Genomic DNA, 15,228 nt, shown 5'->3' with positions numbered 1-15,228 from the left:
GTTGTATGTCACTCTCTCTCAGTTAAGAGAGATTCCATTTCCATGCTTCCTTGATTATCAGGGCAGGCAAATCACACAGATTCTTAAAGCTTCCACCTAAAAGTGACCTGTTAATTTCCAACTCACACTCCATTGGCCAAAGCAAAATCATGAGCAGGCTAAGTTCAAAAATGATGGAAAAGGGCTTCCCTGGTGGCACAGTGGTTGAGAGTCCGCCTGCCGATGTAGGGGACACGAGTTCATGCCCTGGTCCAGGAGGATCCCACATGCCGCAGAGCGGCTGGGCCCGTGGGCCATGGCCGCTGAGCCTGCGCGTCTGGAGCCTGTTCTCCGCAACAGCAGAGGCCACAGCAGTGAGAGGCCCGCGTACTATACACACACACAAAAAAAGATGGAAAAGTATAACCCTACTATGTACCTAGAAGATTAAAAGACAAAAATATTTCATATAACTGATGACTTTACCTTCAAACTCTTTCCTCCTACCTATTCTTCAAACTACCACTAGAATTACTTTTCAAAAACACAGATTCAGTTATCCCACAGCTTTGCTTAAAAAAAGTCTTCATTAAAGTACATCTACTAGGGAAAAAGTAAAAATCACTAAAAATGGCATTCAGTACCTTTTATAATCTACTCCAAACTCCCTTACCAGATTCTTTTCCCATTTTCCCCCTCACATCACCTATTCTCCAGGCCTTTCTCAATATGTGTTGGCTACATTCCAAAATTTAGCTCAAGCATCATTTCCTCAACTCAGTCTCACTTTCCTTTTTTGGGAAAAAAAATTAAGTACCACATCCTCTACAAATCACATTATTTACAATAAGCACTGGTATTCACTAATTCAAAGAGTTAATATGTGCCAGGCACTTGAAACATAACTGCTGTATGTCTACTAGAATGTTAAGTCCCTAGATTAAGTAACAATGTTTTTGTTTACCTTGGTATTCCCTATAGCATAACACCCAACATATGAAAACTCAAAATACTGGCCTAAAGAATGTAAATACAAGACGAGATAATAAATGTCATTGACATTTTACTTAAGTTTCATTTATTTATTTATTTATTTATTTATTTTGCAGTACGCGGGCCTCTCACTGTTGTGGCCTCTCCCGTTGCGGAGCACAGGCTCCGGACACGCAGGCCCAGTGGCCATGGCTCATGGGCCCAGCCGCTCTGCGGCATGTGGGATCTTCCCGGACCCATGTCCCCTGCATCAGCAGGCGGACTCTCAACCACTGCGCCACCAGGGAAGCCCTCATCTACTTTTAAGCTTATCTTGACTCTTTCTAAAGCTAAAATGGACCAAGAGACTTAAACAAAAACTTTTAGATGGAATTCCCTAGCGGTCCATTGGTCAGGACTCCAAGCTTCCACTTCAGGGAACATGGGTTGGAACCCTGGTTGGGGAACTAAGATCCCCCAAGTCACGTGGCATGGCCAAAATATAAATAAATAAAATAAGTATCATTAAACTATTTTAAAAAACACTTTTAGATGCTGCAGACTATGCTTTGGCTAGGCCCATCTGTTGGGTTTAGTCTTGACTACTTTTGGAAATAGTTTGGTTGCCAAGACCTAAGTTGGGATAGTTATGAAGACAATTGAGCAGTCAAATTACAGCAGTAAATACTTTTAATACAATCATCTCACATCTTTCAGTAATTTCAAGTTCATAAGCCCTTTAGCAAAGTAAATAAAAACACACATTTGAAATAAAAGCTATTTGTTTACAAATTTTAATAGTTCTAATAAAACATCTGTTTCTGCTTCACTACTAATAAGTTATATTGAAATAGGGGATTGTAGACAGATTTAATGATTTTAGCCTGCTACTGTTCACGTATTAACATTTAAAAATGTAATATTTAAGAAAAACTTTAAGTTGTTTTATAGGTATGCATACCATAATGAAGAACTAGGAAAAAGTACCATGATAAAGCTAATGGAAGAAAAATTCTTAAAAAAGACATTGTGAACAGTGTGATATATTAAAGTCTCGTGAAAAAAGAACTAAAAGTAAGCCAATAGACTTGGCAATTTGAACAATTCCAGTACGGTAATGAAGGAAGAGGCCAGAATATAATCTCATGAGAGTCAATGGAGGTAAGGAGATAGAATATGTGAGTATAAGCTATTATTTCAGGAATTCTTGAAATAAATGGAAGAAAAGGTTTAATGGCAGAATGCAGTGAAGTTTTGTTGTTTTTGGGATACAGGACACTTAAACATCTTTGTAGGCAGGGGAAGGAGTCAGTGGAGATGAGCAAGGTTTCAAGAAAGGATGGGATCAGAGAATAAGTCAAAGCATTAGCCATGGAAAAGAGAAAGGTCATTTCTAGTCAAAGAAAGTTGAGTCAGTAGAATGGATGGAAAACCCTGTTCTGCTACTATTCCCATGTTTTAAAAGAGCCATCTGCAAAGTTAACAGCAAGTAACCTGCCCCTATTTATGAGGAAATTTTGACTTTTATATTATATGGTAAGATAGTAACATTTCCCATTGATTTTTGGAGGGGTAAAACAACTTCTATCTCCTTTCTACTTTTTTTTTTTTTTTTTTTTTTTTGCGGTACACGAGCCTCTCACTGTTGTGGCCTCTCCCACTGCGGAGCACAGGCTCCGGACGCGCAGGCTCAGTGGCCACGGCTCACAGGTCCAGCCACTCCACGGCATGTGGGATCCTCCCGGACCGGGGCACGAACCTGCGTCCCCTGCATCAGCAGGCAGACTCTCAACCACTGTGCCACCAGGGAAGCCCATCCTTTCTACTTTTATTGGCTGCTACGCATTGTCTAATGGAAAGAGTAGCTATTAACAATCCAAAGGTCTTTGACTTTTTATTAAAAACAAACAATACACTCGGGACTTCCCTGGTGGTCCAGTGGTTAAGACTCCCCACTTCCACCACAGCGGTGCAGGTTCGATCCCTGGTTGGGGAACTAAGATCCCGCATGCCGTGCGACGCAGCCAAAAAAAATTAAAAAATAAACAATACACGTAACTTTTTTCCTGTTTATTAAAAAATAATACACTTAACATTTCATGTTTTAGAAGTAACATATCCGTTTGTCATATTAGTCTAGAACAAGAGTAAATTAAATTTTAAGAAAAAATGTAATCATTGAACACCTAGTATTTGATAAAGGAGGTAACACAGAAATAAGAACCCCATAAATCATTCTCTTGAGAGTCTGTCATCTAATCAGGAAGATGAAACACATGAAATATCAGATTCTCAGGCACCACATTTTTAAGTTCAAATAAGAATACAAACTGAGGGGGGATACGTGTTGATTACATTATCCAAAACCAAGGACAGGTTATTGAACCAACCCTTAGTTTTCCACTCAATGCAAAGGTTTGCAGCGGTCATTGAGATATGATGTAACTCAATCGGTGGTCAGTCAACCCATTATTTCATGTCCAACAATTTCCCAGCATGGATTTCTGGCATGGATATATAATTTTTTTTTTTTTTTTTTTTTTTTTTTTTTTTTTTTTTTTTTTTTTTTTTTTTTTAACATCTTTATTGGGGTATAATTGCTTTACAATGGTGTGTTAGTTTCTGATTTATAACAAAGTGAATCAGCTATACATATACATGTGCTCCCATGTGTCTTCCCTCCTGCATCTCCCTCCCTCCCACTCTCCCCCTCCCACCCCTCCAGGCTGTCCCAAAGCCCCGAGCTAATATCCCTGTGCCTTGCGGCTGCTTCCCCCCAGCTATCCACCCCACCACGTTTGTTAGTGTGTATATGTCCATGACTCTCTCTCGCCCTGTCAAAACTCACCCTTCCTCCTCCCCATATCCCCAAGTCCGCTCTCCAGTAGGTCTGCGCCTCCATTCCTGTCTTTTCCCTAGGTTCTTCATGACATTTTTTCCCCTCAAATTCCATATATATGTGTTAGCATACGGTATCTGTCTTTGTCTTTCTGACTTACTTCACTCTGTATGACAGACTCTAGGTCTATCCATCTCATTACAAATATCTCAATTTCATTTCTTTTTAAGGCTGAGTAATATTCCATTGTGTATATGTGCCACATCTTCTTTATGGATATATAATTTACTGCATCTACTACTTAAGGAAAAAGTTATTTTGGTATTTAAATTTGATACAACTCCCCTTAAGAATTCTACTAAGGCAACATCTTTACCTGTAATTTGCAGGTAAATGTGCAGTATCTACATACCACCTCAGTTCACTTCTGACACTTTTATATGCCTACACATTGTTATTGCTAATTTCAGAATGAATTAGGGAAATTCTAGAAGCTACCTAGAATGTTTGTAAATGTATGGAAGCAGCTTTAGAAGGGTCAAGTTCAGAGAGGCTTAGGCCTCTTAAGAGAATGTATTACACAGATCTTACAAAAATGAAGAATCATGAAGAAACATGCTTACAGTAAAGGAACATGAGAAATATTCAAAACTAACAAAAGTAGGGGCTTCCCTGGTGGCACAGTGGTTAAGAATCTGCCTGCCAATGCAGGGGACATGGGTTCAATCCCTGGTCAGGGAAGATTCCACATGCCGCGGAGCAACTAAGCCTGTGTGCCACAACTACTGAGCCTGCGCTCTCGAGCCTGCGCACCAAACTACTGAGCCCGCGCACCGCAACTACTGGGCCCACATGGCACAACTACTGAAGCCCGCACACCTAGAACCCGTGCTCTGCAACAAGAGAAGCCACCGCAGTGAGAAGCCCACCTGCCGCAATGAAGACTAGCCCTCACTCACCATAACTAGGAAAGCCCACGTGCAGCAACGAAGACCCAACGCAGCCAATAAATAAATAAATAAATGAACCTCACTGTTTAAAAAAAAAACTAACAAAAGCAAACGAAAAATAACTGAAGTCTGTGCAAGGATGCAATATAGGATCACGTGATTTCAACTTTCTAAAAGGAAAAGGTTTATTAGTCATAAACCATGATAGACCCTTGTAAAAGAACCTACAAAACATTGAAAATTTCATGAAATCTCAAACAAAACTATTTCTTAATAGTCAAAATATTAGACTACTTTGAATAAAGGAAGACAAAGTCATTGACAGTGATATGGAAATAGGAAACAGCTGACAACTAAAAGGGTTCTTAAGGTGGGTTATAAAAATAGTCCCAAAATTTGGACATAAAATACACTGAAGTCTAACATAGTCATCTCTTTTGTAAATGTTGGACTGGAAAGATAATCAGTGTAGAATTCAAAAGAGGCAGAAATTTCTTCTTTAGCTGAAAGCAGATAGAATATCCTGAGATAGAAATCTATCTGGAGGCCATTTGCCCCAACAGTATGGAACAAGACAGATGATAATATTAAAACAACTGAAAATTCACTTAATTTTAATAAGAATGTAAAAAGGAACCATATATACCAAATTTAAAGAAAAGTGAGGTATTGCTTATTAATTCATCCATGTATCATAATTACTAGAAGGAATTTATCAGTGTTAAGACTGTACATACAAACATTCTATGGGTTTTCTGGATCTTGCCAAGAGTATGCCATGTTTACTTTTTCATGTGTTACTTTTAAGGTCTACATTGTAAACCCAGAAATAAGATACTTGGAGTCTTTTTTTTTTTAACCAATAGGCAAGTTTGATAATCTCGCATATCCCAAAACTTTAAATCAAAGCAAATAGAGAAAATTCTTATTCCTGGGAGAAAATTAAATTAAGAAAATAGAACATTTTCTCCACAAGTTATTTAGGATTGGAATACAGTAACCAGCAGTAAGGGAAGCTTCTTACCATAAGGTTATCTGTGAGGCGATTTTCTTGGGACTGACTTTTTTCTCTTTGGATAACTAGTGAAAGGCTTATAGTTTACACACAAAGAAACACGTAGAGTCTATATACTAACCTGGCCCAATCCAGGCATACCTCCTCCAAGTCTAAGCAGTCTGTCCATATTTCTAGAAAACAGAAACAAAGAAAAACGTTCCTAAGCACAAAAGTGTTTACTCAATTGCTATCTACATAATTCACCTTCAGTCACTCAGTATGTCAAAAATATTGGTGGTAATTACAACACAACATCAGACTTCCTGTTAATTAACACCACATATTAATTCAAGAAGCTGTCTTCCATGCTAATTAACAGACCTTATTTTACCGCTTTGGTTTTGGGTTATCCCCAGTTTTAAAGACAAGCAATCTTAGCATACTTTCAAAACTTTGCTATCATTAAGTTAATTATATTTTCTTATTGTTACCTAATAAAGTACCTGAATGAGGAAAAAGTGCCTGAAATGCTTATCATATGTATGATTGAATTTCCTTCAATTTGTCCAGAGTGTACAAATAAAAATACTCACTTTTAAATTAAATTTTAACATCCTCATTAGTAAGTTCTGTGCTAATTAACTTACAGCTTGTCAGTTATCATCAAAACTACATGTGAAAGACATTGTGAGCAGATTATGGATCTCTGAATTAGCATCAAAGGCTTTTTAAAAACGAACTAATTATACTAAAAGAAATATAAAGTAATATTGCATTAAATGCATTAAGATAGTGTTCTAGAATCCACAGATAGTTTGCATTATTTCAGATACTGTAAAGATATACACCTTTTTCACTAAGGAAATTTGGCTGCTGTTCTCAATTACAATTTTAGAGTTAATCAGTACCAAGAGAATTAACTTTGAAATATCAATCTGATTTGTTTTTTATGTCTGGAATAACTACAGAAGATATTCTTATAAGCTTGAAAAATTCACAGAAGAAATCAAAGGAAAAAACAACAAGGATACTAGTATGGCCACAAATACACACAAAGGAATAATCAAATTATAAAAATTAGTACAACTAAATACTCTAAACAATGAAGCATTTTTTTCTACTTAAAAATTGCTACTATGCCTTAAAATTCCTCTTCTTCCTATGTGTATGCTTTAGAAAATGGTATTACCACAAATTATATTCTAAATTAAATGCTAACAGATTACTTTAGCCATTTGTCCATGTTGTTTTACTAGTTAGAACAGATATACAAACTTTTCAATAATGTACTTATGATCATTACATTACTGCCTAATTATATTTGTTGAATCCTGCAAACAATTTAATCCTGTGAATATTTAACACTGTTGGTACAACAAACTTCATTCAAGTCCATATTTAGAAAAGTGCACAAATGATACAGCCATGGAACCTGTACAAAGTGAACACACCACCATAACCACCACCAAGATGAAGAAAGAGAACCCTGTCAGCACCTAAGAACCTCTCGTAACCCCTTCCTAGTCTCTACCACCCTGCAAAGGTAGAATTCCAACTTCCAAGAGCACAGATCACTTCTGTTGCTTTTGAATTTTATGTAAACAAAATAATATACGTTGTCTGGCTTGTTTCACTCCACAAGTTTGTGAGACTGACAACAGATAAACTCATTTTAAAAAATGAAAAGGCATATAAGAAAACTGGATAGTCCAAACAAAATTTCCACTTTATAACCTTAACTCACCCTCCTAATAGCAATATTTACAAATAAAATCTCCATCAAATTCTCATTAAAATTCCTCAACTCAAATATGGCATTCGATACATACCACTTTTTAAAGGCTGTAGACTGAAAACAAAACAAAACCCTGTGTATTTTAAAATATAAAATACGTTTATTCCTCTACAATATATTACCCCCTTCAAAAAAATTCTTTTGGCCTAGTTCAAGCTTACAAACGTAAAGAACAAATGGGAAAAAAAAAACTTCAGACATTCTATATATTCCAGGCCAAAGTCAATTCCCAGCTGTGTTCAGTTTATCTATTCCCCCTGTGTTGTTTCTGATGACTTACACAGACTCCAGATGCTGTGAATATACATGAGCAATGTGAGGAGCAGAGGGAAAGAAAATGTGGCAGGTCAAATTTGTGTTTTTAACAAAATTAGACGTCTCAGCAAACAGGAAAAAATTTAACAAACTAAGTATTTTAAGATAATAAGGTTTAATAAAAATACTAACATTTGGAATGAAATACATCGATAAATGTTCTAAGTCATACTACTTTAAAAAAAGTTTCTAGAAAGCAGACAAGGACAAAACTGCTAGTTATCTAAATGACTTTCATGAGCCCCTCAATCTGGGCTTTTCATGTGTGCTAAAACTGATACATTTTCATAACATCTTTATGACATATCCTGTAAGGATAGATAAAAGTAAAATATATTCTTAATGCTCACCTGGTCAGTAACTACAACTCTTGTGGTGTTAAGCTTCAGTTTGTTGAGTTTGACAAAATTTCTTCTTAACTCAAGCTCTTGCTAATACTGGCAGGTATAGTTTTTCCCAAGTTTTTATTTTTTTTCTCTCCTAAAAAAAAGTAAATAAAATAAGATGTAATTATTTTGAGAACTAAGGAGGGAAATATACCAAGAGCTTTGAAAGAAGCAAAATTCCTAAAAACAAAATAGAAATCAAAATTGATTTTTAATTACCATTTCCTGAGAGTACAGAATGAAATACCATCCAAGGGAGCTACAGAGCATAGTGATTGCCCCTGTATCCAAATTTTGTTTCTAAAGTTTCTTTTTTGAGCTGTTCTAATTATATGTAGATTGACATTTCATGACTTTCAGTCTTTCTAGAGGTGTTTTAAAGAACAAAGAAGATTTATTCATTTTTTAAATAGAACAAAATTCATTCTATTGACTAATTACCATATAGGTTCATTGTACATTATTGGAAATCTATAACATATTATGGAATCTAAGTGGTTAATTTTCCTATATCTTTAAGGTTTGTTATTTCATTATCCTAGGAATTACTTTGTCATGTCGTAATCAGTTATTCCCAACTATGCCAAAAAAGACTAAAATAATAAGAAAATGGAATAATGGTAACAATCATCCCAAATGATGCAATAGTGAAATACATTACAGCCATTGCATCATCCTTCAGTTTTTATTGTGCTGCCCAAAGCACTGCTTCATCTTTCAAAAAGATATAAAAGACTGGAGACATCATCTTTGTAGTCTTTTTTTAGCTTTCATTGAACACAGTTGAGAATTCAGAATTCTTCATTTTCCTCCCATAATGGCAAAGAGAAAACTGACAGAGAAAAAAAGTTTCACAATTATTAGAGAATCACAAGGTGAATGTAAAGAAACAAGTAATAGCACTCTAATGATAACAAAATTGACATAAGCCAAGGTTTCTTTGGCACTACTGACATTCAGAACCAAATAATTTCTTATTGTAGGGGGTTGTCTTGGGCATTATAGGATGTTTAGCAGCATCCCTGGCCTCTACGCACTGGATGCCACCAGCTGTGATAATCAAAACTGTCTCCGAAGAGGGAACCCTCCTACCCTGTTGGTGTGAATGTAAACTGGTACAGCTGTTATGGAAAACAATATGGAGGTTTCTTAAAAAACTAAAAATAAAGCTACCATATGATCCAGCAATCCCGCCCCTGGGCATATATCCGGAAAAGATGAAAACGCTTAATTGGAAAAGATACATGTACCACAATGTTCACAGCAACACTATTTACAATAGCCAAGACATGGAAACAACCCAAGTGTCCATCAACAGACGACTGGGTCAAGAACATGTGGTACATATACACAATGGAATATTACTCAGCTATAAAAAAGAATGAAACATTGCCATTTGCAGCAACATAGATGGACCCAGAGATTATCATACTAAATGAAGTAAGTCAGACAGAGAAAGATAAAAATTATATAATACCACTTATATGTGGAATCTAAAAAATAATACAAATAAATCTATGTACAAAACAGAAACAGACTCACATAGAAAACAAACACGGTTACCAAAAGGGAAAGGGGGTGGGGGAGGGATAAATTAGGAGTATGGGATTAACAGTATAAACTACTATACATAAAATAGATAAGCAATAAGGATTTGCTGTATAACACAGAGAACAACAGTCAATACCTTGTAATAACCTATAATGGATAATAATCTGAAAAAATATACTTATATAACTGAATCACTTTGCTGTACACCTGAAACTAACACAATATTGTAAATCAACTATACTTCAATTTTTAAAAAATGTCTCCAGACATTGCCAAATGTCCCCTAGAACGGCAAAATCATCCCAGTTCAGAACCACTAATATAAACAAAATCTCAGACCACTGACAATATCCTATATCAATTTTTTCAAACTTAAAAATTAATGACTGTTGGAAACAGTTTGAGAGCTCTTCAAAAAGCTCAACACAGAATTACCACATGACCCAGAAATTCTACTCCTAGGTATATAGCCAAAAGAACTGAAACAGGTATTCAAAACAAGAACATGTACATGCATATTTATAGCATAACTATTCACAACAGCCAAAAGGTAGAAACAGCCCAAATGTCCATCAAAGGGAGTAAGGATAAACAAATTCTATATATACATACAATGGAACATATGGAATATTATTCAACTATAAAAAGGAATGAAATACTGATAACTATAAAAAGGAATGAAATACTGATTACAACATGGATGAACGTCAAAACATCATGCTATGTGAAAGAAGCCATGCACACAAGGTCACATAGTGTATGATTCCATTTACATGAAATATCCAAAATATATAAATCCATAGAGACAAAATGCAGGTTGGTGATTGCCAGGGGCTGAGGGAGGGAATAAAATGGAGAAACTGCTTAATGGGTAAGGGATTTTACTTTAGAAGAATGGAAAATGTTTTGGAACTACATAGAGGGGGTAGTTGCACAACATCAATGTACTAAATGGTACTGAACTGTTCACTTTAAAATGATTAATTTTGTGTTATGTGAATTTTACCTCGAAAAATTACTTTTTAAAGGATCAATGAGTTGAACAATATATTTCTAAGACCAGAAAGGAAATATGACATTCTCATCCAGTTAGTATTCAACAAGGACTTCATTATACAATATTTTACAACAAGAACCTGTTTTGATAAAGAGATGACATATTCTGTTATCTTTTATGATGTTGATACAGTTGATAAGTGGACAAATGCTGAAGTGTACACAAAGGTGAGTAAAAGAATGTAGAAATTTTAAAAAATCATTGGATTAACTCTAATTGGTGTTTATAAATCTAAAAATAAAAATGTTTTATAAGCAAAGATGATGGACATCTCCACTTCAACAAAATTATAAGCTTGTTTTAAAAAGTACTGCATCAGGGAAGATGAAAAAGGTCTGGAGATGGATGGTAGTGATGATTGCACAACAATGTGAATGAACTTAATGCCACTGAACTGTATGCCTAAAAATGGTTAAAAATGGTAAATTTTATGATAGGCATATTTTAACACACATACACACATACAAAGTATTGCGAGTGCAAGTAGAACAAAAGAAAAGATAAGCTGGGGCCTATTAGAGACATATTTAAAATGTAGAACTGATCTTTATAAGATGGGTATGTTCCAGGTTCATGCATGATGGATGACGAGCAGTTAATTACATTCCAACAATGTTGTCCATTTCAGGTACATACACCTTCAAATGACTTAAAGGTGTAAGAAATTTTAAAAGGTCTACTGGACCCAGATGGTAAATGGTGATGACTGTTTTTCTTGCTATATGAGGTTAAGAGCTATGAGTCTGCAATCTAAGTGCCAGGATTCAAATACTGGCTCTAACACGTTTTAGCTCTGTATCCTTGGGTCAGTTTCCTCTCTCAGGCTCAGTTTCCTCATCTGCAAAATAGGGATAATGATAGTATCCACCTCATAGAAGTGTTTAGATAATTAAATAAGATAATGAACATAAACAACATTTAACACAATGCTTGGCACACAGCAAGTAAACAATGATGGCACATAGCAAGTAAACAATGAATGCTAGCTGCTGTCATCAGCACCACCATCTGAGCATAGCTACAGTTCATCCAGCATGGGTTCTTCTTCCCATAGTTTGCCATTTAGTGAATTTCAAAACATGGCATATTTCACAGTACTAAATGAATCACACTGGAGAAGAGGGACTTGCATTTTGCAGAACTTCGCAAAGGGGTTCATAAAAATTAAAAGTGTTACACTAGAACATAAAAGAATACTTCCAGTGCTTAGAAATAAAAGCAATGCAAAAGGTCTATGGATCTAAACCAAGTTTTTACACCTATCAAAAAGCAGAGGACTCAACAGCTTATTCATGGTATGATTAACTAAAACATTATGAGATAATATGAATAAAGTGTTTATGCCTAATATGTCATACATAATGTTTAGAATCCTAATTGGTAAAAAAAAAAAAAAAAAAAAAAGGGCAAAATAAGTATCAGTACTTTCAAAAGCCTGATGATTTTCCACTTCTTCATCTCACAACTGAGCTAACAAAATCATGAAGCCCTTATCTGTTCAGGTTTTTCTACTGTTTCCTAGCTCATTTTTCATTTTTTACTCCTCAACCCATGCTGCAGTTATATACTATTACTTCTCAGATTGATGCTAAATCCTTTAACTACTCCATATTTGTGATCTCACTGTATTTCTAATTCCTCTACTGTCTGATTTGTGGAAAGTAATTAGGAACTTCTTTCTCTCACTTTCTTAAAGGCTTTCTTCAGCAGAAAAAATAGAAAGAGTCAACGTTAAACTTAATTATACAAATAAGGTTTTGAAAGTAAGATTCCCCCTGTTTAGAACAGTGAGGATGGAATTATCATGAATATCTTCTTGTGCTATCTCTTAATTACAGCACTGAAGCAAAATATTTATTAAATACTATCTTGATTATAAGGTGATACGGAAACAGAGCCACTAAGGAATTTAGTGACTTTCACTGAAAAAATTTACAATCTACCTGGGGAGGCATGATATAATCCCATAGAAAAAACATAAAGTGAAAGAATAGTAGTATTGAGCCAGAAAGGCTCTGGAGGCAATCAGACCTAGATTTGAATCCTGGCTTCATCACCTACCCTCTATATGATGTGAACAAGTTACCTTCTCTTAGCCTCTAGACTTCATCTATAAAATGAGAATAATATCTTCCTTGCAAGTCTGTTGTAAGAAAAAAATGCAAAGCACCTAATATAGTGCCTGAAACATTCATAGGTACTCAGTAACTGTTGTTATTGTTATTTATCTTAGAGCCAGGAAAGATTATTTCATCCAATTCTCACTTTACAGATGGGGACACCAAAATATCATAAAACAGAATGAGTGTCAAATGAGTGCAACAAACTGGGTATATGACAAGTTCATGAGTACTAAATCACAAGTATTCAGGTAAGGCTTTCACAGGTAGACAATGACTTATGAAACAAACATTGCTATAAAATTTAAAACAATTAAATAGAAGCACAACTGCTCCTTGTTATTGATTTTCAAACATGGGTTCTGAAATTAGATATTAAACACAAGGGTTACAGACAAGTATAAAAATAGAATAAACCCATGTCAAACAGGTTAAAAATCCAGCTTTTCAATTAGAACAGCAATATAATATTTATCAAGACCCTTGGGGGAAAAAAAAAAATCTCCCAAACTCAACAGGTGAGGCTTCATTGAAAGATCATGACTTCAAAACTTTCTTCTGTTGGCCAGATGCAATTCTGTCCTGGGACGAATTCAAGACAATATTCAGGCTTCTCACTAAATACCACTTCACTGAACACATCTTGTAGTTAATTCTGAGCCACCATGTATCTTAATCTCTTCAAATGCACAATAACCCATTTAAATGTATATGTTTAAAAGAAACATAATTTAAACTTCAAATGAGCCAGTTGCCAGCTTTATAGGACAAGACTAGAAGGCCACCATTATATTAATCATCTCCACTATAACTGTATTCAGTTCTTTCTTATTTCAACATTATCAGTGGCTATCATCTTGCTTACTCACAAACATTAAGTCAGCAGCACTAAATACTTTTGTGAGCAATGAAAAAAATGATTTTCACTCTAGAAGTACATTTCTTGCTAATTTTTAAAGCCTCTTCCTTGCCTTTCCCAACTTTTGGATACCATTTTAATTTCAAGAATTTTTTCCTTAGGTCACTAGGTTTATATTCAAACTCTTTCGAGAAATTTACATTTTTCTTCTTTGCCTGACACAAAGTAGTGCCCCCAGAAAAATTAAGTTCCAAGATGTAACACACAGTAGCAGATTTCTACCTTACTGAAAACAGGAAATGTAATCAATTCATCAACAACTACTCAAGTGGGACAAACTGAAAGTTAAGTTAAAAGGCAGAGCAGGAATAACCATACTTTGTTTTAAGGAGTTTCAAGGTTAAAACACAATGCACCTCTGGGGTTTTGTTTGTTTTTGAAGGCAGTTGAAAACCTAACACTATGAGAAAAGGGGTCAAGGCCTAAGGTTAACACAAGTGATAAAGCAAACATACATTCAACGGGAAAGTTAATTTTATTCTCTCGCCCTTGTTTCCTGTCTGGCGGGAAGTTTTTCAACACAGGGGTAAGTTTCAACAGAACACAAACAGAAGCCAAAACTAAGGGTTCTTCTGAATAGAGAGGAGAGGCTCCCAAGATGTGGTGAATTCAGCGGAGCAGAAACGCTTGGAGGAAGGAGACCACATCCAGACCTAACTTAGTCAGAGACCCGGGGAGACAGCGTGTAGGACGAATAGACCTGGACTCCACCCTCACCGCCCGGGACCCCAGTGGAAACTAGGCTGAGCAACGTGACTCAGGAAAGCAAGGCGCTGGCAGCGGCCTACCGCGGCTGCCTCCGCGGACCTCTGGGGCCTGCGTTCTCCGTCTTACCTGAAGGCGGCCGGAGCAGGAGGCCGCGGTCTGGACCCTTGTCTTCCAGCAGCGGTGACGCAGCGGCGGCGGCGAGAGCGACAGCGACACCAGCAAGCTCCGACTCGGCCGAGCTCTGGCTCCGCGAACCTGCGATGAATCAGCCCGATTCCATTCAAAAGAGTCGCCCAGGCCTCCGCCGCGAAGCACTTCCGGGTTCACTGCGCCGCTTCGGCTTCCGTTTCCCCGACGGCCAATTGAAGACGACTCGGGAGTCGAGCGGGCGTCCCAGGAGGAGCGCCCGGGACCGACAACGCGGGCCGCCTGCTTCAGGCGTCCCGGCTTGGAGGGTGGGGCGGAAGTTAGCGCTAGGGCCGCTCCCGCCTCTCCGACATCCTCCCTTCTCTGCCGGCACCTCTCCCTCCCCAGTTCTGCGCGCCCGGCTGGCGCCGAGATGAAACTGCAGGAATGCGAAGACCGGAACCCCTTTCTTCGTTTTGGTGTTCACCGCGGCCCTACTTCAAAACTAAAAGGT

At 36.8% G+C, this 15,228-nt stretch overlaps 1 protein-coding gene across 1 annotated transcript in view; it reads right to left on the bottom strand.

Annotated features, from left to right (window-relative positions):
- The window catches only part of PSMD14 (proteasome 26S subunit, non-ATPase 14), a 94,922-nt gene extending 80,048 nt beyond the window's left edge, over positions 1 to 14,874 (bottom strand). The window contains exons 1-3 of the mRNA XM_065880620.1: positions 14,715 to 14,874; positions 8,198 to 8,327; positions 5,877 to 5,928 (exon numbers count right to left, since the gene is read on the bottom strand). Of these exons, the coding sequence (XP_065736692.1) occupies positions 5,877 to 5,924 (48 nt within the window). The 5' untranslated portion in view covers positions 5,925 to 5,928; positions 8,198 to 8,327; positions 14,715 to 14,874. The remainder of the gene's footprint in view (positions 1 to 5,876; positions 5,929 to 8,197; positions 8,328 to 14,714) is intronic.
- Positions 14,875 to 15,228: the final 354 nt, after the last annotated feature.

Source organism: Phocoena phocoena, chromosome 7, assembly GCF_963924675.1.
Source record: "Phocoena phocoena chromosome 7, mPhoPho1.1, whole genome shotgun sequence".
Classification (NCBI taxonomy): Eukaryota; Metazoa; Chordata; class Mammalia; order Artiodactyla; family Phocoenidae; genus Phocoena; species Phocoena phocoena.
The sequence above is the reverse complement of the archived record's forward strand: the minus strand, read 5'-3'. Positions and strand labels throughout refer to the sequence as shown.